Genomic DNA, 23,556 nt, shown 5'->3' on the forward strand with positions numbered 1-23,556 from the left:
GCTTTGTGGGAGTTGAAAGATATTTTAAAGCAATACAGAAAACGGGAGCACAAAAGCAGTTAGGTTTAATGAAGCGATCTGAAACCAGGCCTTAAAGTACAGCCCGTTTAAGTTTATTCCATGTAACATCTGGGCTTGGATTTGTTGTGTAAATCGTAATCATTAGTCATAGTAATTGGTAAATACCTCGCCTGTTATTTTAAGGATTAATTTTGGGGGTGCCTGGGCAGCTCAGTCGGTTAAGCATCCAACTTCGGCTCAGATCATGATCTCACAGTTCGTGGGTTCAAGCCTCGTGTTGGGCTCTGTGCTGACAGCTCAGAGCCTGGAGCCTGCTTCGGATTCTGTGCCTCCCTCTCTCTCTGCCCCTCCCCACTCACACACTGTCTCCTGCTCTCACAAATAAATAAACATTTAAAAAAATAAGGATTAATTTTGATAACAATCACAGTAACAGGAACAGGAACAGATATCATTTACAGAGTGCTCTGGGATAGTCACTGGATTAACTGGTTACATGTATTAACTCAATCTTCCCAGCCATTCTCGGAAATAGTAGTTATAAGGCTCAGTGTTTTTTCAGATGAAGAAAGCAAGGCACAGAACCAGTAAGCAGCAACATTCTGGTGTGTTTGCATTTATACACTGCTTTGCAGTTATCTGGCAGTTAATCTCCCTGTTTGGCCAATCCTGCACTAAGTTAGCACCCACAGTTCCCATGGGGCCATCTTAGGGGTATTTAGAAGAAACTAAGAGCTCTCAAGAGGGGGGTCTCTAACTGAATCTGTTCCATTTCAGGAAAGGAAATAGTAGAAATAAACTTTACCTGCAAACTTGACCTACAAACTTCACTCATCATAATTCTTGAACCCATTATATTCCAAAGACATCTGGAAATACATCAGAAAGGATTCAGAGAGTAAACTCCAAGTTTCTCTAGTATAGTGCCTGGCACGTAGCAGGTACCCAATATTTATCAAATAAAAGTAGAAATGAACACATGAGATCACATCACAGAGCATGCAGACATACTATATAATCTACCTGATACCACGGAAGTAAACCAGATCATCTCTAGTGGCCCCTTTCTAAGTAGCAGTTGAAAGGTTTCACTAAAGAAAGGGATAAGATGAGGGGTCTCTGGAGAGAATAGAAGGAAAGACATGAAAAAATGCAGGGACTAGAGGACAATAGACAGTGATGGCAATTTTCTCACTAATGCATAAATTTTTAACATGGATCTCTGTCTTTATTTTCAGTTTGCTAGGAGTCTTCATTATCCTGAAAGGTCAAAATATAATTAAGAGGTACGCCTTCATCACCGCTATACACAGACACATACACACTCCATTAAAAACATCCTCCAAAATAAAAGTGAAAAAAAAAATCAGAGCAGATTTTTTTTAATTCACGCATTCAAAAAAAATTTTTTTGGTTTTTATCAACCTAGTTATTTTGGGTTGCTATTCACTAAAAACTATAAAATATGTCAGTGTTGGGGCCATATGTTGAAAGTCAACGGGATTCTTTTTCTTCTAGCATTCTCTCTTTTATTGGCAGGTTTTCTTCGTAAGATCTGTCATCTGGAAGAGCTCATTCTGAACAGTTGATGATTCTCCATAGGTTATGTTTTCAGGATGAATCATAATCTTTTGTAGCCATATCTGTTGAAATTCTCATTGCATTCATATAATATTTAAAACATTTTGGTTTTTTCAAAATGTAATATGAGTTTTCCCCCATCTTCACAATTAAACCAATATCAAAATGTCTTGGCAGAATTAATTATGGGGTGGGGGGATAATGAAATTTTAGAACTTAAACTCCAAATTTCCCACAGAGTTACAAACTTGATTTTTTATTCACTCTAAACAAAGGTTGTCTGCCTCAGCCAAGCAAGTTCACAAATGTTACGTTGCGTGACTTGATTCTGATTTACTGTTAAGATTGTTAGAACTTGTATTTTGTGCCCTTGCTACACATGTACATTGTAAATATTGCATAAGAAGATTGGAATGAAATAGCCATAAAAATAATTGCAGGCTATTACATAATCAGAAGTCTGTTTCTGTTCGTTATTAGGCTAGACTCATCACACCAAATAAAATACAGGTTCTGAATAAAAATAGAATGACTTCTAGAATTGTATTTCCTTTTATGTTTTCTTTAGATTTAGGATTTTAAAGACTGTAATTGTGGACCATAATGTTTCTTTTTTAAAAAATCAGTTGAAAAAGTACGGCTCACTTGAATAATATAAGAACTCATCTATATTATCACTCAATCATTTTATATGTCCTATATACACAGACACACACATATATGTATTTCATATATGTATCTGTATCACTTCCTGTCTATATCACTTCCTATCTGTATCACTTCACTTCTAGACTACTACAGGCTCCTTTAACCTAGGTCCCTTGCCTCCCTATGCCACCCCCAGTGAAATCATGACTGTATCTTGTCTCTGTTTTCAAACTCCAAGTGGCTTTTCGGCATGTACTTAATGAAGTTCAAGCCCTTTCATCTGCCAATCCCTACTCAACGATCTTGTTTCTCCTTGAACAGAATTCACACTTGTCTACCCCAGGCCTTCCCTCAAACATTCACTCCTCCCAGACATGACAGTGGTAGAAAGCCACATATGACGGGTACGATTTTAACAGAAACTGTAATGTAAAGTATTCTAGAAGGAGGGAGACACAAAACCAAAAAGAGTAAGAAATGTTCAGGCTAATTTTCTAGTAAGTAGAGGGACACAAAGATAATATAATGTTCATGAGGTTTTAGACCTTAGTGTTTATCTATCTCTCTACCCATTTACCTACTATATTATCTGTAGTGGTTTTAAAATATGTCTACAAATTCTTTGACACTCCTTCCTTTAAGAGGTAAAGCCTAATTCTCTTTCACTTAAGTGTGGGCAGGACTTAAGCCACTTCTGGCAAAGTGAATAAAAGAAGTGGCAGTGTACAGCCTTCAGACACTAGATCTTAAAAAGCAATGCAGCTTTCTTCATACTCAGGTTCCCAGACTGTCCGGTCTGGAGGAAGTCAGGTGCCATGCTGGGAGGGTACTCAAGCAGCCTCTAGGAAGGCCCATGTGATGAGGAATTAAGGCCACCTGCCGAGAGCCAAAGGCGTAAGCCATCCTGCATCCTCCAGCCCAGCTGAGCCTTCAGATGTCCATAGTCACTGCCAATATCCTGACTACAATCATGTGAAAAACTCGGAGCTGGAACCTCCCAGCTAAGTCACGCTTAAATTCCTCACCCAGAGAAACTATGACATAATGAATATTTATTATTTTAAGCCTCTAAAAGTTTTTGTAGTAATTTATTATGCAACAGTAGATAACTACTATGCTACCTATCAATAAATGTCTATCAAGAATGTCAGTGGCTTCAGATATAAACATAAATCACCATGACAATATCCCCAAACAGTATACTAAAGAATAAATAGTCTTTCAACTTGTGGTATCACTGACATAATTAAAAAGCACAGTGAAGACACAGATCATATGTATCATGTTTATCAAATATAAATATATACACTGTATATATCCTTGGCATCAAGTACAGTACCTGATTCATAGCAACAACTCAATAAATATTTATTGAATGGATGAATGGACTTCTTTCTAAGGATAACTCTGAAGGATATTTTTCTTACAATATTACAGCTCTCATAGCCTTGGGTTTCTTAACCAAAGAGAAGACTAAGGCAAAGCAAATAGAAAAATAGAATTCCTTAAAATTCTATAATCAATATATTGCTTTTACTTTTATTATTTTACCTTTTATTGAAAAAACAAATACAGAAACCTATGCAAAAAAAATATCTATAGCTTAGTGATACTAAAAGACAAACACCCTTGAAAGACCTACCCAGGATCAAGAAACAACTCTGCTGCATATCCCAGAAGCCCCTCCAAACTGGGTACATGTGTAGACATAGTTTCCCTTCCTAAGCCCTACAGCTAAGTAAGGAAAGAATGAACTACTTAGCCCTAGGAAATCGGAGATTAAAGGAGAACCATTTTTGAAGGGGACTCTGGTCATGGCAGGACCTCAGGAGCAGATTTCCAAGGAAGCCAAGAACTGGCTGCATTAACTATGGGTGAGAAACAAGAGCTGTACAACAGGCTCATGAATGGAAAGACTCTCAATATGAAGCTATCATTTTTTTCTTTTACTCCATGACACAAAAGAAGTATACATGGAATGTGTGAGTGAGAGGTGTGAGGGGGATGGCAGGCTCAGACCTCAGACGTGTAGCCCACACAGCACACTTGCTCAGTAGATTTTAATGTGGGGCAGCTTTATGTTATGCTGCCCCTTTAGGTTAAACTTCCTTGAATCGTTATGTTATTGTCTAATAATGAAACATCTGACACTGTGCAAATGAAGTGAATAAATTAACTTGAACTTTTAGCTATGTGCTATCAAGTGTAAATTTTTTACTGCAATTATGGATTCCCTAAGTGTCCCAGCATAAAACTTCAAGCCTCAGTCATGTTGATTCTCAACATAGGGGTTTATGACAATTTGCTAAAATGGATCAGCTATGAACTCAGTATCAGAGTATTGTAATCACTCAAAATGATTCTGAAATACAGAAAAAAGAGCCTCTTGTTGAGCCTCCAGTTTTTTGCAATATCAGTTATAGCAACTAGAAAAGACTGAATCATTCTAAAATTATTATGAAAACACGCTTAACTTTATTCAGGATGGAAAACAGATCTTGGCCTTAACAGGGCTCATAAATCCTGCTCTTCATTGACGTAGTTGTTTAGGGGTGCTAATTAAGTGTCCTGGACAGGCTATAACATATTTCAAATGAAACAAGATTGTATTACTCCACCAATCTACAAGGCAGCATGGATGGGACCACAGGACATGCGGGACTGAAGTCGGTTCCACTCACTGCCAAGAGACTTCAGCAAGTCACTTTTTAGAAAGGGATGGAGGTAAAATGTGTTGACAAGACTATTATGCATTCCCACCAAGAAGTTCCTCTCAAAAAAAAGAAGTATTTTCATAATTCCATTATACCAGAAGCTAGAAAGAACTATGTTGGGCACTGCGTGTGTAAGAATAAAGTTTGGTCCACTTCCCCAAAGCAAAGGACCTGCTCTACACCTAGCTTCTGTGGCAAGCTCTTGTGGTGGAAAGCGCATGTGCTCTTGAGAGAGACAAATCTGGGCTGGAGCCCATGTGCTGCAGCAGGGAGTCAAGGTAACCCTGCAGAACCCATTTCACTTCTCTCAGCTTGTTTCGAAAGAAAGAAAAAGAAAGAAAGGAAGGAAGGAAGGAAGGAAGGAAGAAATGGAGATAACAATGCCTTCCTGTAGGAGTCAAGATTTTTCCAATGATAAATGATAAAAACTCAAATCACAGTCACTTAAGCTAAAAAGATTATTTCTTGGAAAACTATGAGAGAAGTTCAGACTAGATGATAGCTTATAGTAGGAGTTAAAGCCAAGACAGATCCTCAAAACTCAAGAACTAAAACCAAGACCTCACCACTGACATCTAAGTCTTCCTCTCTCATCTTTACTTCTTTTTCTGTGTTGGCTTTCCTCACTCCCAATGTGTAGAGCTGTGCTGTCCAATATGGTAGCCATTAACCAAATATGGCTACAGAGCATTTCAAATAGGAAAAGTCTAAAGTGAAAGGTAGTACAGAGTAAAATACACACCAGATATTAAAGACTTAGTATTAAAAAAAATCTCTTAGTTCAAAAAATTATACAACTGTATATCTCATTAATTTTTATTTTGATTATATATTGATATATTTTGAATATAACAGGTTAAATAAAACATTGTTAAAACTAATTTCACCTGTTTCTTGTTGGGTTTTTAATGCAGCTACTAGAAACTACATGTGGCTCACATTCGTGGCTTGCATATGTTTCTCCTGGGTAGTGCTGACCTGGAGGCTTTTCCACATGGGGAGGAACATGGCTGCCCACAGTTCTGGACTCAGTTCATCCCAGCCTGCAAACATTTCAGCACAGAAAAAGTTTTTCTCTTCCTACTTCAATTTTCAACTGTTCTAGGGAAGACTCTGACTGAGCCAGAATGGATGACTTAGCTAGCCCTTGGACTAATCCCTTCCAGGCAGCAGAGGAACTATAATGTAGGGCCCACCAAAATCACAGGGATGGCACTGGGGAAAGACAAACATGGAATACTATTACAAGAAGAAGGGGAAGAGCCAATGCCGGGCAGATAACAACACATCCCCACTATGCCACCTCATATGGTGGCGGGGAGGATTAAATGTAAACATTATATAGCACTGCCCTCCCTCTCAATGGCAAGATTCTGACCAAAATCCCTCTCTAAATGCTGGCTGTAACAGTAAACCACACACTCTCTGGATAAATGGCTGGCTGTGAGTCATAACACAGAATGGCAGACATAGGAAAGTAAGAGGATAAGCACTCTGGATTTCTACACTTGAGTATTCATCAAATGCCCTTAAACCGACCATACTTTTGCTAAACCCTAGAAGCTGGCAGCTTATGAGTAGGATTGATTGTAAAGAGCTATTTGCAGCAATCTCTGGTTGACTCTACACTGGTCATGAGCTTGTAATACTTTGTAGTACAATGACCTTGACTGGTAACGCGGAAGTTTTGAGAAGCACGTTTATATTACGCTGCGGGTCCGCTAGGAGATCCAAAGGCTGTACAGTGTACAGCAGCGGCTCTCGAACATTTTGGTCTCGGGACCCTTTTTACTCGTGTACTGAGAACTCCAATGGCTCTTGTCTACGGAGGTTATCTATTTTGATACTTCGTGTATCAGAAATTAACACTGAGATTTAAAAAAAAAACAGCTTTCTTGTGATTTTATCATATGTTTTCTTCTAGAAATTTTGAGTTTTAGATTTCACATTTAAGGTCATCCATTTGGAGTTAAACCTCGTATCGTCCAAAGGCATGGACCGAAGACCCTTTTTGGGAGAGATGTTCAGTTGTTCCAGCACCACTTGTTGAAAAGATCATTCCTTTTCTTCCGAATGGTCTTTCCACATTTGCCAAAAATCAGTCGTCTATGCATGTGTAAGTCTATTTCTGAATGCTCTATTCTGTTACATTGATCTATACTGATCTATGTGTCTTTTTAAAACCATTACTGCGCTGTCTTAATTACTGCAGTTTTATCAGAAGTCTTGAAATCAGGCAGTGTAAGTCTTCTAATTTTGTTCTTCTTTTCCCCAAAATTGTTTTGACTATTCTAGGCCGTTGGTATTTAAAAATAAATTTTAGAATCAGATTGTTAATCTTTGCCTCCCCCCAAAGAAAAGGGGGCTCGGTTTTGACCTGCTAGAATTGGGTCAGGTATCTTATAATATTGAGCCTTCTAACATATAAACATGGTATCTCTACTCGTTTAGGTCCTCTTTCGTGTCCCTCTCAGCAAGATTTTGTAGGTTTTAGCATAAATCTTTCATATATTTTACTAGAATTATCCCTAAGTATTGCATATTTTTGATGCTATTATAAATGATATTTTTCAATTTTCAATTATTTGTTGTTAGCATATAAAAATATAGTTGATTTTTGATTATTGATCTTGTATTCTGCAACATTAAAAAACCTTACATAAATTCTAGAAGGTTTTCTGTAGATTCCTTGGGCTTTTCTACATGAATCATTATACCATCTGTGAATAAAAACAGGTTTGCTTCTTCCTTTCTACTCTGAGTGCCTTTTATTCCTTTTTCTTGCCTTACTGTACAGGCCAGAACCTCCAGTATTGAAGAGAATTGATGAGCGTAAATATCTATTAACCTAACAGCTATTAACCGTAGAGGTAAAGCCTCCGATCTTTCATCACTAAGTATGATATTAGCCATCGGATTTTCACAGATGCACTTCATCAGGTTGAGGAAGTCCCTTTTCAGTTCTAGTTTGCTGAGAGTTTATATCAAGTCTCAAATGTTTTTTCTGTGTCTATTAAGATGATCATATGATCTTTCCTTTTGTTAACTTGGTGAATCATATGGATTTTTAATATTCAGTCTACCTTGCATCCCTCGGATAAACCCACTTCATCATGATGCATCATCCTTTTTATAGAATATTGTATTGAATTTGTTAAGATTTCATTTTGAATTTTACATGTATATTCATGAGAGAGATTCACCTGCAGTATTCTCAGAATTATCTGGGTTTTGTGTAAGGTAATGCCATCCTCCTAAAATCAGTCAGAAAAGCATTCCCTCTTTTTTGATTTTCCAAAAGAATGCAGGATTTGTGTATTATTTCTTCCTTAAATGATTGGTAAAACTGACCAATGAAGTAATTTGTGCCAGGAGTTTTCTTTATGGGAAGGTTTTTAACCATTTAACTATGAGAGATATGAGACTATTCAAGCTATCTGTTTCTTCTTGAACACACTGAGGTAAAAAGTGAGAAATTTCTAAAATATGAGAACACATGAGCAAACATGTGATTGGCCATCAGTGTGATAATAACATACTAACATATCATGTAGCCTCTGGAAAACTCTACTATTCATTTCTCAAGTAAATAAATTCTTAATTTGATTTTGAAAATGGTCTTTCCTTTTGGATGCTCTGAAAGGGTCTGGGACACACTGGAGTGCCAGGACCACACTCTGTGAAGTGCTGGTCTATGGAGCAGAGATTAAGAACACCATCACTAGGATCTTATGCTAATGTGTATGAAGTACCCACATATTGAACAGACATTCAAGGTATTGTAGACTACTTTTAGAGTTAGCACAATGCTTGAGAATCCTAAATCATCTCAACCTGTTTCAAGAGAGCCAAAACCTTTTATAAGCAACCCTAGAACAGAGAACACCACCAACCTTATTTCTGGGTATCACCCCTTCCAACAATATGGTCTGACTGTAAAAACAAAGCTATAGCAAATGGATTCAAGAAAGGAAATGGGGGGGCGGGGTGCCAGGACGGCTAGGTCATGTAAACATTTGACTCTTCATCTTGGCTCAAATCATGATTTCATGGTTTGTGAGTTTGAGTCCCACATCAGGCTCTGTGCTGACAGTGCGAAGCCTGCTTAGAATTCTCTCTCCTTCTCTCTCTGACCCTACCCCACTCCTGCTCGCTTGCACTCTCTCTCCTCTCTCAAAATAAACTTAAAAAAACCTTTTAAAGAAAAGAAATGGGTCCACAAAAAAATGGGAGAAAGAGGATGGAAATGACTGTGACATTATTTTATCCTGAAACTGGATCAAAATATAAGTATGTTGCTAAAATGTTTTAAATATTTTTTAAAAGAAAAAAACCCCTCTCTTCTGGGTCAATATTAAATGTCATTTTAATTAAGGGCTGCAACTTATTCCTCCTACTTCAAATCCTGGGAATGTATTTATAGTAAAAACAACAAAAAAAAAAAAGGCGGGGGGAGAGAACACTGGGTAACAGTGAATACAGAACCCAGATCAGCAAAAAGAACAAAATTAAAAACCCCAATAATACTTACAAGACTTTTACCTCAGGACAGGAGAAGTAGTAGCACCCAGAGGCCACAGAAGACAGAGTGTGGGCTATGACAGGGCTTTTCAAACTCTCTACAGTGAAAGAGCAGTCACTGTTTATTTGGTTTTGCTTCTCCTAATCCTTCATAGATTTATGACTTCACACAAAACATTAAAAATGAGTTATTACGGGCGCCTGGGTGGGTCAGTTGGTTAAGCGTCTGACTTAACCAACTCAGGTCATGATCTCACAATTCGTGATTTCAAGCCCTGCATCGGGCTCTGCTGACAGCCACCTTAGAGCCTGGAACCTACTTCGGATTCTGTGAGTCCCTCTCTCTCTCTCTCCCCTCCCCTGCTCACGCATGCTCTCTCTCAAAAATAAACATTAAAAATTTTTTAAAAAAGAAAAGAAATGAAATTAAATGAGTTATTAGAGGGTCACCTGGGTGGTTCGGTTGGTTTAGCATCCACCTCTTGATTTCAGCTTGAGACATGATGCCACGGTTGTTAGATCGAGCCCCATGTCAGGCTCTGTGCTGGGGATGGAACATGCCTAGGAGTCTCTCTCTCAAAATAATATTTTAAAAAAGCATTTAAATGTTTTTTCTATTTCTAATAACTCATTTTTTGAAGATTTGTTTTATTTATTTATTTACTTATTTACGTATTTATTTTGAGAGTTGGAGTGCGAGTGAGGGAGGGGAAGAAAGTGAGGGAGACAGAATCCCAAGCAGGCTCTGTGTTGATAGCACAGAGCCCAACATTGAAATGCAAACCAATATTTTTATCATTACAAGACAACAGGCATATGATTATTCTATCAAACTGCTTTGAATACTTCTAAAGACTCTCAATTCTGTACTTATTTATCATTAACCGAAAGAGATACACTTCAGGTCTCACTAACTAGAAGAAGGTTCTGACCGCATCCTTGTCTCTCCCTCGTTTTCCCGGGTTCATCACTGAGCTACGTGAGCAAGCACTTCACTACACGTGTGGAAACCTAAGCAAGTCTGAGACATGTGTCACCAGAGGCTTTAATATTCAGTTTCACATCCTTTGAACACAATCAGCCCCTCTTCCCTTCTTCCCCCGCCTAGTCATTTTTGTATTGTATTCTCTTCCTAAATACAATCCCCATCAGAGCGCTACTAAAAACAGTCATTAAACTTCTTGGCTGAGTATTTAAGGCTCTACCTGTACCACTATCTTTAAAACACCTTCTCTTACTGATCTCCCACTACTTTGTACACATGGTCTATGATTTAGACAAACTGGGTTGTTTTGTTGTTCTCTAAATGCGCTACTGTTACTAGCCATAATCTTGCTCATTCTTTGTCTCTAGCTTCTATCCACACTAACAAGCTTCCAGGGCCCATCCCAAATGTCACCTCCTTTATAAAGATCTTTCCTCATCAGATATAATCTTTCACCAACCCACTACAGAACTTGGTGCTACTTATGTGGTACTTAACCTTATTATGAATTGCATTCCTGTTGTCTCTGTAGTCATTTTATGCTCCTAACCAGATTTTACTTCTATAAGTTTGCTAACTGATACAAATGGTTTAATGAGAACAGAGGACAGTGATAAACTGACCTCTGTCAGGTGCCAAGTAGTGCCTTTATGATGTGGGTGGAGAAACTGTCATCATAGAGAAAAGCAGCTCCAGATTGAAAAACAGTGACCTGTAATGATCACATCCTATAATCCCTGTTGCTACTTGGTTCCAACCTATACCTCCCTTTGTGGTCAAAGGTGGCAATACCTCCCCCATATACAAACTCAAAACAACAAAGGCAAAGTCTATACTTTGCCTTTAAAAACCAACTAGGCTTAGTAAGGAGGCTTGGGTTGTTTACGAACTGGGTCTATACTAATTAATGGCGAAGAGTTTTAATGGAACACTGACCTGATCAATCCTATCTGAAGTTTTGTGCTTATTTCTGGGTGCCACAGTTTAAGAGAGATGCTGGCAGTCTGAAATGTTTCCTGAAGAGGCATGAGGACAGAGAAGGATTTAAAACTTATACTACATATTGAAAGTGTAAAGGATTAAGAATGCGTAGCCTATAGAAGAGAATCTCCAGGTGAAAATACAAGTGTTTCTGTTACAAGGTGACCTACGCACTCCTTAAAAAATAATGCATTCTAGTAAATTACATATTAAGAATAAGAATTTTTATGAGAAAAATATGGTAAGGTCAGACCTTACCAGAGTTGCCTGTGTAACTCTGTAACCAAAGTATTAACAAAAACTAAAGGAACTCCAGTTACAAATATTAGCATACCTAAACTGCCATGCCATATTCCTAATAAATAAGTAATTACTACAATAAATATAAGACTTCTGAAAACACAGAGATAGCTTAATGAAAGGTGCTACAAGGAAGGGTTGGACAGCTGAGTTACAGGGAAGAGTAGGGAGGGACAGCATCACAAGGTACAGTGGAGAAGCAGGTTTGGGACAAAGCAATGACACCAAATAGGGATAGCTCTGGCTCATGGTCTTCAGTTTGTTTCTTTTCACAAAGATCAGGGGAAATAATGCAATAGATATTTAAACACAAGTTGTATGGCAAAACTGAGCCAAACAGAAGGATAAGGAGTGAATGGACCTTGTGTGCAATACAATATCCCTCCACACCTTTCTATGTTCAACTGTATTAGTATCCTTTGGATTCAGCTGCTATTATTTAGTGGTCAAAATATTAACGCGAAAGGAAAAATCAACTATAAACCATGGCAACCTTCGTGTTATACTGAAATGCTTCCACTACCCACCACGTATGAACTGTTTCGTGACACTAAAGCATAGTGTTTAGCAGAAGAGACTGCACGTGAAGGACTGTCACCACATACGGGGACAGGGTAGCAAAGCAGGTCAACTAAGCATCATTCGAGACACATCTATATTCTAAAATTCTCACTTAAAAACACAAGCACGCCATAAAAAATAAGAGCAAAATAAAAGGACACCCCAAAAAGGAAGTTCATAGAAGCTACTTGTGACTGTTTTTCATTTTTAGTAGGAAAATACACTGTGGTCAGAATTACCTTACATTATATCTGAAAATCTAGGGCAAGTGTAAATTTGGGCTTTGAATTCTAGATGGGGGAGTCAGGAGAGCGGAAATGAGAAGCAACAAATACAGTTTATCTTACTTTCAACAAAATACTTACTTTCTTCCTAGTCCACAGTAAATTCAATACTTTGAAATAAAAATTAAATGACTAAACAAAATCAAAACCATTTCTATTCTGTATCTACTCCAAGCCCAGACATATATGAAGTACCATCATATTCATTATCTCATTAATAATATTCCCAACAATTTGGTGGGTGTGCATAGCCTGACCACATTTCAGCAGGGAGACTAAGACTCAGTAGAGAATTGGGTAAATTACCTGTTACTAACAGATTACTTAAAAGTAAAAGAGAAGATGGAATAAAGGAAGGATGAAAACAAGAAAGGAAAAGAAATGAGGAGGAAGGAAAAGAAGGAGGGAGCCTTCAAGCACATTGAAGATTCTAGTAAAATATAAACTAAGAGACCATGGTATTAAAAACCACTCAGCCTCACTGAACCAAGTTCCTTCACTTTTCTTTCTATGATGTCCCCAGGGCTTTGTGAAGAAATATTCCCCTCCATAGTCTAGAAAAGGGATTGGCAAACAACTGCCAACAGGCCAAATCCAGCCCTGTGCCTGTTTTTGAAAATAAAGTTTTATTGGAACCCAGCCACAGTCATTCATTCACATATTGTCTGTAGCTGCTTTCATGCTGTGACAGCAGAACGGAGTAGTTGTGAAAGAGACCATATGGCCTGCAAGCCTAAAATTTTACTGTCTTGCCCTTTAGAGAAGACGTTTGGGGCCCCTGATTTAGAGTGTAGTTTTCTCCAAGCCCTACTTCTCTCTCTAGAGGAGGGAGGTGGAACAAGGACATTGAACTAAAAGCAGCCATGGGTCCCCTACTTCATGAAGGAAGAAAGGGAAGTTCCCTGAAGAGTAAGTTTTCATATCATCTCACTACCTTCTTTGTGATTGAGTCTCAAATGCTAAATTTGGCTCAAATTTAGCAAGGATAAATCAGACTCATTACAAGTATAAACAGCACCCTACTTTTATGGTACTTTCTTCCAGGTACACACTCCCACTTTTATAAAAGTATGCCCTCTCCTATTTGACCAGACAGAAACTATTTCCTTTGAGATAAGAGGAGGGCTCCCTATGAATTCTTTATGGTCTTTCAAGCCCCAGACAACTGTTTTGCCTTAAAACCAGATTTCGCAAGAGTGAGTTAAAGCAATCTTTATTTCTAAAAGCGTGACTTTATTGGATCCAAGAAATTCCCTAAACTAAAAGGTCTCAAATTTTGAGGCATCATTTAATCTGTGGTTTAAAGAAAAATCCTGGTGAGGTCAGCCTTTGAATTTGTAGTCATTTATCAGGATCAGAAACCTTTTTAATGTTTGCTCTCTTAGGCTTGCTGAGAAACGACCAGAGTCAATATATATCACCCTAACAAGCTTGCTGGATTTCAAATAAAGAGAATATTTGGGGGAGATTATCAGTTTCCTTCCCAGCAAATACGTAAAACTAAATGAACTTTCAAACAATTCCAAATAACAAAGGATAGTGTAGGAATTCATAAAAAAAAAAAAAAAAATCCCAGGGAAATTCATCAGTCTAATTCTTTTTCTGGGTGCACAGAATGTAAAATCTTCCCGTTTCTAAGGGGATGTGAGAAGAATGAGAAATTTCAAAACTGCAAATTTACTAAAACCCAATCTTAATAAGTCACAAAACGTGACTGTCACATACACTTCTTTGACATGCATGTCGCTATCTACTTTCCCTGACTGTATGAAAGAATGAGAGTACCACTTAAAATTGGTTTCCCAGCCATAGTCCCCTGAAAGTTTTCAAGGAGAGAACACCAGTAAGATTATCATATTCAAGTGTGTCATGAATTAAAGCTGTCACCTGAAAAGCCTTCTCCATGACTGTTTTGGCCAGTATAGTATGCTGTCTCTTCAGTTGTTTCTTCTTGACAATTTCGCTTGGTCTTTTCATTTTTCAAGTTTCCGTTCCATCTCCCATACTCATTTTGTCAAATACCCACTGAGCGTATTTCCTCCTCACCTGCATTCTCAAGAACACCAACAATCTGGTCTCTCCCTGACCATTAATTAGACTGCAGTGTTTTCTATTCTCACCATCCCTATGGCTCTAGCCATATCAAATATGTTTGTTTTCCTTGGGTCTAGTCTTGTGCATTCAGTGGCATTTGAGCATTCCCTTCTTCATTTAACATTTTTAAATCTTTGGCTTACACAACTCTGGGCTTCTACCTAGATGACAACTCTCTTCCACTGGGCCCTTCAAGTTCAGGCCTTGGCTTTCCCATAGTTGTATGTTACACTTCCTCATGTTGGTTTCATGATCCTTTTCTTCTCTACTTTGATCACTTAACTCCTCTCTAGTCTCAGCTGCCAATCATGAAGACTAAATAGTCTGTTAACAGCTCCAAATAAACACTTAACAGTCTTGGGCAAGTAAATGGAACTTCTTTGGGCTTCACTTTATTCTTATGTCATTTAAGTAAATGCTCTAGGAAAAGATTAGAGGGGTTTCAGAGCTGTGAGGGGGAATATAAGCAAAGTGACAGCGCTGGGAATTCTCACTACACTGGCAGGACAAGGAGGAGAGTCGCTCATTTCAGATTAATAGCACAGCTGGCGAATAGTATAAAATAGCCCTGCATGGATGGGTAGGTTCTGGAAGCAGAATCCACGAAGAAACCATTATTTGTTTTAAGAGAAGATTAAAGGCGACTACTCTAGCAGTAATACTGCAGAGAAATTGGACAAGGGAGGGAATGAGGCCAAAGAAATAAAACAGAAAGCCATTACCATGATAATCCAGGTGTAAAGAGATTAGGACTACATGCTTAATGACGTCTGAAATCATTCTTCAAGCATTCAAGGTCTTTCCAAGTCATCTTTCCAGCTGTCTCTCTCATTATGCTCTGCAAGAAATTTCTCTTCCAGCCCAGATTATTATTCCCTGCTCCCTAAATCAAGGATGGCCACAGGCCCACCAAGAATGGCTTGATCAATGATATTTTAGCTGTCTCTCCTGCCTTTCCAGTCTTTAAAAACTACGCCTCTTTCAGAGTCTATTTTATGCCTACACTTGGTCACAAAGGGTTCTCCAACCATTCCAACCCATAACCATCTATACATTTTTAAAGGACTGCTATACATGTAACAGGCAAATCAGTGCTTAATTTTTATTTTATTTTTTAATGCTTAATTTTTTAAATTAATGTTTTAGCTATATTTTACCAACTATATTATAAGGGTTTGGGAATGATAATTATCCTTGTATTCCACTTTTTTTTTTTTGCTTGCCTAATCCTCTACAGATTCCAGTATCACTTTAAATCAAAATCACTTTAAGTCAAAATCAATACTTCAGGGCTCTGCAGAGTAGTAGTGCACTGAAGAACCAAGAAGCCAAGCCAATATGGTCTGGGTCAGGGTCAGGTTCAGGGTTATAGGATGGAGCGACAGAGAGATGACGGATGGATGGACAGATGGATGGATGGATGGATGGATGGATGGAGTGAGGCCGCACCCATTCAGTTGCTAGAAGCAGCTGAGGATACTGGGGGTGAGGGGAGGGCATGGGGGTTCCAGAGCTACCCCAGTTCAAAGTCTTTTTTCTGTCACCCACGGGGTCCCACTAAGAGCCCCCTAATGTCACTCTACAGTGTAGTCCAGGAAAAAGACGGGCCTGAATCCCACCTCTTCCTCCTCACTAACTCCTCATACTCTATCTGATCCGCATCATTCCCATTTCCAAGTCTGCTGGACCTCCTCACTTGACTTAAAACAAATGATTCATGTGTTAACACAGTTAAACTCTCCCCAGCGGCAGGGAGTTTCAGCAGCCCAGCAGATCAGATCTCCAACCATCTTAACTACACATTACAAAGAACAAAAGGCTCTCTTGGGCTCCCCCATGCCACCTTCTTTCACCGCTTTTCCACTGTCACTTCCATTTAACTCCTTTCTGATGACCTTCTCTCTTCCTTATGGTGTCCCTGGAGTCCCTGTGCACTACATCTCCCACCTTCATCTGATTCAGGGACATCCGTGTCACTCTTCTCCTTTGTCCTGCCCATTTCAGGGCTTCACAGAGAACATCAACATCTCACCTCTGAAAACCACTCGGGACAGATTTACCTTGGGATGCAGACCTCACGTCAGCGTCCTTCCTCAATATCCCGTATTCTTGTCTACTGCAGGACAGAGGTAAGGAGGCCTAGCTTCCCATTCTGACAGCTGAAGTGAAAACACTCTAGCAACACAGAGTGCTTCTTGCTGCGGTGTGGTGTGCTGGAAAGACCACTGGCTTTAGAGCCGAGGAATCTGCATCCAAATCCCAGTTCCACAAATTGCTACCTGGATCACTTATATAATGGTGCCTCCAGAGTCCTTCTCTATTTAAAAACATGAAGGGAAAAAGTTAGCTGGCCAAGCTGGGGAGAATATTAAATGAGATCATATGTATAAAGCACTTTTAGTCCAGTTCCTATAAACAGTATTTATTCAATACCAATTAGTTCCCTCTCCTCACTCCCACCCTTCTAAGCTTATCACTGCCAGCCCATTAATAAATGAGGCTGGAGGCACCAAAGAGGGCTGCAATCATGCTATTGCTGTGCCAATAAACCCATTTACGTCTGAGTCTATTAAGCCAAAGTAGAAATTCACAGCTTTTACTTAAAGCAGTGGCTCTTAACCCTGGGTGCACCTCAGAATTACCTGGGGATAATACCTTAGGATATTTGGGCTTCACCTCCAAAAATTCATTAACCTGACATAGGGCCAGATTATCAGTGCAGCCCAGTGTGAGAACCACTGATTAAAATTAACTGGCATAATTCAGAGTTAAATGGAATCCAAGCACCCTTGGAACTTTGTGCCCACTTCTACAAGTTCCCCCAGACAAGACCATGCAGAACAGATGCAATCTCCCCAAATATACTTTGGTTCTGCAGACTCCTAAAATAATCTCTAGGTACCAAGCCACTGGGTCTCTATCACATAACATGACAGCAAAGTGGAAAAGTATCCAATAAATATGCAATCGAATTTTGGTGTACCACATATCGCAAAGAGAAACACAATACACACCTCAGGAGATAATTTTAAAATGTATTTCTATGCCAAAGAATACCCAAAAATCTAGGTCTAAACTGCTTTCTCTATGAAATTATACATTAGTTATGTTTCAGTTAATGGCTCCAGTCACAGATTCACCAGCTTTACGAACAGGATGCGTGTGTAAGGATGGTTAAACCTATGTTTCAAATCGACAGGGTTAAGCAGTGCCCAGACAGCTGGTAAAACATGATCTCTGGTGTTTCTTTGAGGGCATTTCAGGAAGAGATTTGAACCAGTAGACTGCCTAAAGAAGATCCACTCTCACCAAGGAGGTGGGCATCCTCCACTCCTTGAGGGCCAACAGAACACAGAGCTTGAGGATGAATTCTCTCTCCCTCTCTCTCTCCATCTCTGTCTCCTCCCCCTCCTCCTGCTTGCCTCCTTTCCCCTTCTTCCTCTCCTCCCTTGAGCCAGGAAATCCATTTTCTCCTGCCCCCGACATGACAACTCCTGGCCCGCTCGCCTCCACACTCCATGACTTCCACCAGGGCCTCTCTCCAGCTTGCAGATGGCACCCTGTGGACTTCTTGGCCTCCATGACCTTGTAAACCAATTCTTGTAATAAACCTCCTCTCGTATATGTTCTAGTTTTTCTGTTTCTCTGGAGAACACTGACAAATACAGAATGGTTCCCTGGTTGAGAATCAGTGTCTGTACGTCTGAAGGTGAAATGTGATCCCAATCCAGCTACTGCTCTCACAGCCCAGCGACAGATGACCACCCTGTGCTCTGGGAGTGGTGCCTTATCTATCTGAGATCTTCTACAGAACACCCTTCCACAGCCCCCTTGGCTGGCAGACTGCCAGGGCCAACATACAAAAGCATTCTGTTTGGCCAGCAGTGTTTTAAAAAAATATTTATCCATTGCCATCACTTAAAAAGCAGCCATTTTTTTCAGATAAAAAAAACATAGACCCTGAGAATCTAGGCTCCTCTTCATAACCTCTGCATATCTGGCAGCACGAGGCCCACACTTCCACAGGCAACAACTCTGCAGCTGAGTAGCAGCTGCTGCGCTAGATGAAGCGCACACGTGCCGGCTCTACGGCTCTCACTGTTTCTTACTGCATCATATGCATCCAGCCAGACTCACGTTACCTGCAGGTGCTAACCTACCTGTGATCAGAGAAAAGCCTGACGAAGCAGGTGAACCCGCCAGTCAGACTCAGGCTGAGGAGACAGCTCCCTCCCACACAAGTAGTTCTGGATGCTTCCCCAGGCTAACTACCCTCTTACACCGCGTGTGACTCCAGTCTGGAGATCTGCCTGAGACTCCCTGCCTGTCCTGGGCCCCGGACGCTGTCTGGATAACCCGACCTTAGTTCCTCCTGTCTGCCTCTGTTTGGCAGAGTGACCTGTGTTCCACTTCCCTGCACTGACTGCGCCCGGACTGATCGGCCGTGCTGGCTTCTGAAGAATGAGAAAGTTGGGCACCTCATCTCCTGACACACCTGGCCAATCTCAGCTTTTTCACCTTCAATTCATTTCCATATGGTGTCATGATTATTCAGACATTGCAGTGGGACTAAACTGCAGCAAGTTATCCTTCAGGTTGTGTTGAGTTAAATGATGCCAGGAAGATTACTGTAGGAACTAGAAGTCCAAGTACTTCAGTGATAGTAAGTTGGTTATGGTCCTACCTCTGGGCTGGGCTAGGGCTCCATATAGTACGTAGTGTAGAGACACTCCGATAACCATGTAGACGACTACTATAAAATGGATTTTTAGTGTATGTCTTTTCTCAAAGAACAGGTCACGGGGCTGAATCCTAGGCCATTGGAAGAGGCTGCTCTTGGTTTTCTTTGGGATGTGGTGAAAACTGACTTGGTATGCTCTTCTCTATTATTCTTGGTTCTGAGAATTATTAAACCTGAGTATATGGTGCTGGAAAGCATTTTTTTTTTCTTTTTCAGGAAAACCATACTCCATAGTGAGATCACATACAGGTATAAAACAACCTTCTCTGGCTGAGTAACTAGAGTGACTCTTACACTTTTGTCATTTCAGTAATCTGCTCTTTATTCTAGGACCACAAATTCTCTCCATAAACGTACCAGTTGAGAAGTTCAAGGGTGTGTATCTGGCCCAAGTGGGACAGACAAGGGAAAGCTGATCTATGTCTGTCTGTAGACTATCCAACGTGGGACCCATCTCCTGCATGTGGATTTCAGAAGCAGGAGATTTGTGCTACATCTCCCATGTCATTTAGAGTAGTTTGTGCTGGATTGCCACCACCCACAAAAAAAGAATCCTAATTAATACAGAAGTATTTTTTTACTGAGTTTTTATGTAAGTGATTTATCTAACCCACTCACTTACCTCATCCAGGAATAAAATTTAGACACTGAAGTCAGGACTCGTTTTCAGAATAAATTCACTCTATTCCACGTAAGAACCATTTATGTCAAAAGTATAACATTAAGTAAAATCATATCACCGAATGTTTAATGGATTTTTCATTCTCACATGAAAAAATTCTATTTATGGATAAAAGAAGTACACTTAGAACTATAAAGTTATTAAGTGGATGATGTTTTCACCACAGTATAGGGAAACTTCACTGTAACAAATCAGTATGTAGTCAACCTCCATGTTATGTCAATATTTAAAATTCTACGTCACGTTTCATTTCTTTGGGATGGTGAGATAAAACTACATTGATGCTGAACACTATCCTCACCCTTAGAATCTGAAGACTTTCTTTTGGGACAGAGACTGTCAGATAGCAGCCTGGTAATCAATCAGATTAGGAACATCCAAATGCTAATATGTAAATCGGTTCCCAATGCAAACTCAGTTTTAAGAGTAGTACAGCCAAATGTCCCAAGGTTATGATACAACAACTTTAGGAACTTAGATCTTAAAACCTTCAATGGGCATTCTGGATTACTTCTGCTAGGCAGGTATTTTTTTCCTGGTTATTTTGTGTTACACAAAAAAGTTTTTTGTTTCCTTTTTCCCTCCTTCCTTCCTTCCTTCCTTCCTTCCTTCCTTCCTTCCTTCCTTCTTTTTTGTCCTTGTGGCTTTACTCTTTTACATGGATTAAAAATCCAAAAAGACATCAGTGCTCCAACGTAGGCATTTCATCTATAGTAGAAATGTCATTTCATAGTACCTTGGCGGAGTGGGGGGGAGGCTTTCCCATTTTGCCAAATAGTTTCCACCTCTATCCTATCTGACTGGCAAGGAAAGTAAGGACATAATAATAAAAAGTTAGGATTCATAGAGTAGAAAATATAGAAATCTGATTTTAAAAAGAAAAAATTAGATTATAAGCCAAGAAGTGTTTTTTGCCTTTGAGCCTCAAGAACATGGGGGGGCGCCTGGGTGACTCAGTCGGTTAAGCATCTGACTTCAGCTCAGGTCATGATCTCACAGTTCGTGGGTTTGAGTCCCGCGTCAGGCTCTGTGCTGACAGCTAGCATAGAGCCTGGAGCCTGCTTCAGATTCTGTATCTCTCTCTCTCTCTCTCTCTCTTTCTCTGACCCTCCCCTGCTCCCGCTGTCTGTCTCTCAAAAATAAATTAAAAAAATTAAAAAAAAAAAAAAAAGAACACGAGCAGGGGCAACATTAGGTTCAAGTAAACAGGACAACCAATCCAACTGATAAGGCCCAACAAATCAAAACAGATACTGTAACTGTAAATAATGGTTGACGTGATTATAGAAATAACGTTCTCTCATATACTACTGAATTTGGCTTTAAATGAGCTAAAAGAGAGTTTTAACTGGAATACACGAAGGTCAATGAGTCTGTGATCTAAGTTTCCAAGGAGACTGCTTGCTACTCTAATAGAGCATAGTAATTGCTAAAACCAAATTAATTATGCTTGGTAATCACAGATTTAATATGCATATTTTCCACAACAGAAGTGTGGAGAAACTGATACAAATTGACTTCCATTCTTACTTGGACTTCGTAACTCTTGGATACAGAGTGGAAAACTGGTCTCCCAAAGGAGAAATTAAAAATGAATGTTTAATGAAGCACAAAAACCCCATGTTTTACTTAAAGGAAAAGAAAATAATTTCCCCACCTTGAGTCAAAGGTATTTTTTTTTAATGTTTTATTTATTTTTGAGAGAAAGAGAGAGACAGAGTATGAGCAGGGCGGTGGGGGCAGATAGAGAGGGAGTCGCAGAATTGGAAGAAGATTCCAGGCTCTGGAGCTGTCAGCACAGAGCCCGATGTGGGACTCAAACTCATGAACCACAAGATGGTGACTTGAGCTGAAGCAGGATGCTCAACCGACTGAGCCAACCAAGAGCCTCAAGTGGAATGTATTTTAAAAAGTGTTCCCTGTGCTGACAGCTCAGAGCCTGGAACCTGCTTCTGATTCTGCAACTCCCCCCTTTCTGCCCCTCCCCCAACTTCCACCCCACTCATACTCTGTCTCTGTCTCTCTCAAAAATAAAAAAAATTTTTAAAGAGTTCCATAACCTTTTCTATGGTCTATAGTTTATATTCCACCAGACCATACTTCCAACCATTATCAAAATTAGTATCTAATATTATTTATGGCTACTACAATATACCAGGAAACTTGCACAAGGTTTCTTTCTTTCTAGATGATTGTAAATGTCATTAACTCTCTGAACAACATCACATTAGGAAGGCAGACATTTCTCTTCCATTAGCCTGAAGCTATATAACTACACACTGAAATATGGGGCTAAGGGAAGCTAGCTGTATCTTAAATTCCAACCCAAATCTCCTTATTTATGATGAACCCAGGTCTTGTGTTAAGACTCTTCTGTTCAAACCTGCTCCCAGGTCCATTTGGTTTCATTCATGTTAACCATAGCCCTAGTCACTTGGATTCTACCTCTTCTGTGCAAAGCCTCTGTGACCCTGGCCCAGAGTGGCTGCTCCCCCAGCCACTCCTTGCCTGCAACACACTGTAAAGAATGCCATATAGGGGCGCCTGGGTGGCTCAGTCAATTTAACGTCCAACTTCAGCTCAGGTCATGATCTCATGGTTTGTGAGTTCTAGTCCCACATCAGGCTCTATGTTGAGAGCTTGGAGCCTGAAGCCTGCTTCAGATTCTGTCTCCCTCTCTCTCTTCCCCTCCCCCAGTCATGCTCTGTCCCTCTCTGTCTCTCAAAAATAAATAAAAACATTAAAAACTAAAAGAATGCCATATACACTGGCCTAAATCAGGTCTGGACAGCCCAACTATGAAGGTGCCTTAGATGAACTGTTGACATAAATAAGAAAAGGAGATGCTCTATAGCATAGCACATTTAATATGCAGTCTTACCTAAAGAATGCCTACTGGACAATTTCCATGACAGTCTTTCCTCCCAATAAGATTACTAGCAGTGATTCTCCCCCACATTTAGTTTTCTTATATGAATTTTATTTTATAAGGAAAATTCATTTTTGAAATTACTTTTAGGGCTATTATTTTAGCTTTTTGATAACAAACTCAGTGAATCTTTATACACTAAAAATTTTTAATAAATTCATCAAAATGCTGACAAGCCAGTCACATAAATATTCAGGGTCAAATAATTACTTTAAGAGCTCATTTACATTCTCATACAGATATCATATATTTTTACCTTGAGAAGGTAGGTGGGGATATTGCTGAAATCCACTGGCAACTTCAAAAGGAAACGAGCTGAAAATTCACCAGTCTGTAGGACAAAAGGTGTAACAGTAAGATTAAAATAAAAAATTGGTTGTAAAGTGACAATTATCACCAAGGCCACAAGTTCAAGCTGTTCAAACTGGAGGCATTTTCAATTTGGGTTTCCTAACATCAAGTAAGAAAAGTGGGGAAAGATCCAAAAGAATTATTAAATTACGAGCTAGTAAAA

At 39.5% G+C, this 23,556-nt stretch overlaps 1 protein-coding gene across 8 annotated transcripts in view; it reads right to left on the reverse strand.

The window, feature by feature from the left end:
- The window catches only part of BABAM2 (BRISC and BRCA1 A complex member 2), a 396,153-nt gene that overhangs the window by 233,013 nt on the left and 139,584 nt on the right, over window positions 1-23,556 (reverse strand). For all 8 annotated transcript variants that reach the window (XM_029938035.1, XM_029938033.1, XM_029938034.1 and 5 more), the window contains one exon: window positions 23,299-23,373. In XM_029938035.1, coding sequence (XP_029793895.1) covers window positions 23,299-23,373 — 75 coding nt within the window. The remainder of the gene's footprint in view (window positions 1-23,298; window positions 23,374-23,556) is intronic.

The sequence above is a fragment of the Suricata suricatta genome, chromosome 4 (genome assembly GCF_006229205.1).
Source record: "Suricata suricatta isolate VVHF042 chromosome 4, meerkat_22Aug2017_6uvM2_HiC, whole genome shotgun sequence".
NCBI lineage: Eukaryota > Metazoa > Chordata > Mammalia > Carnivora > Herpestidae > Suricata > Suricata suricatta.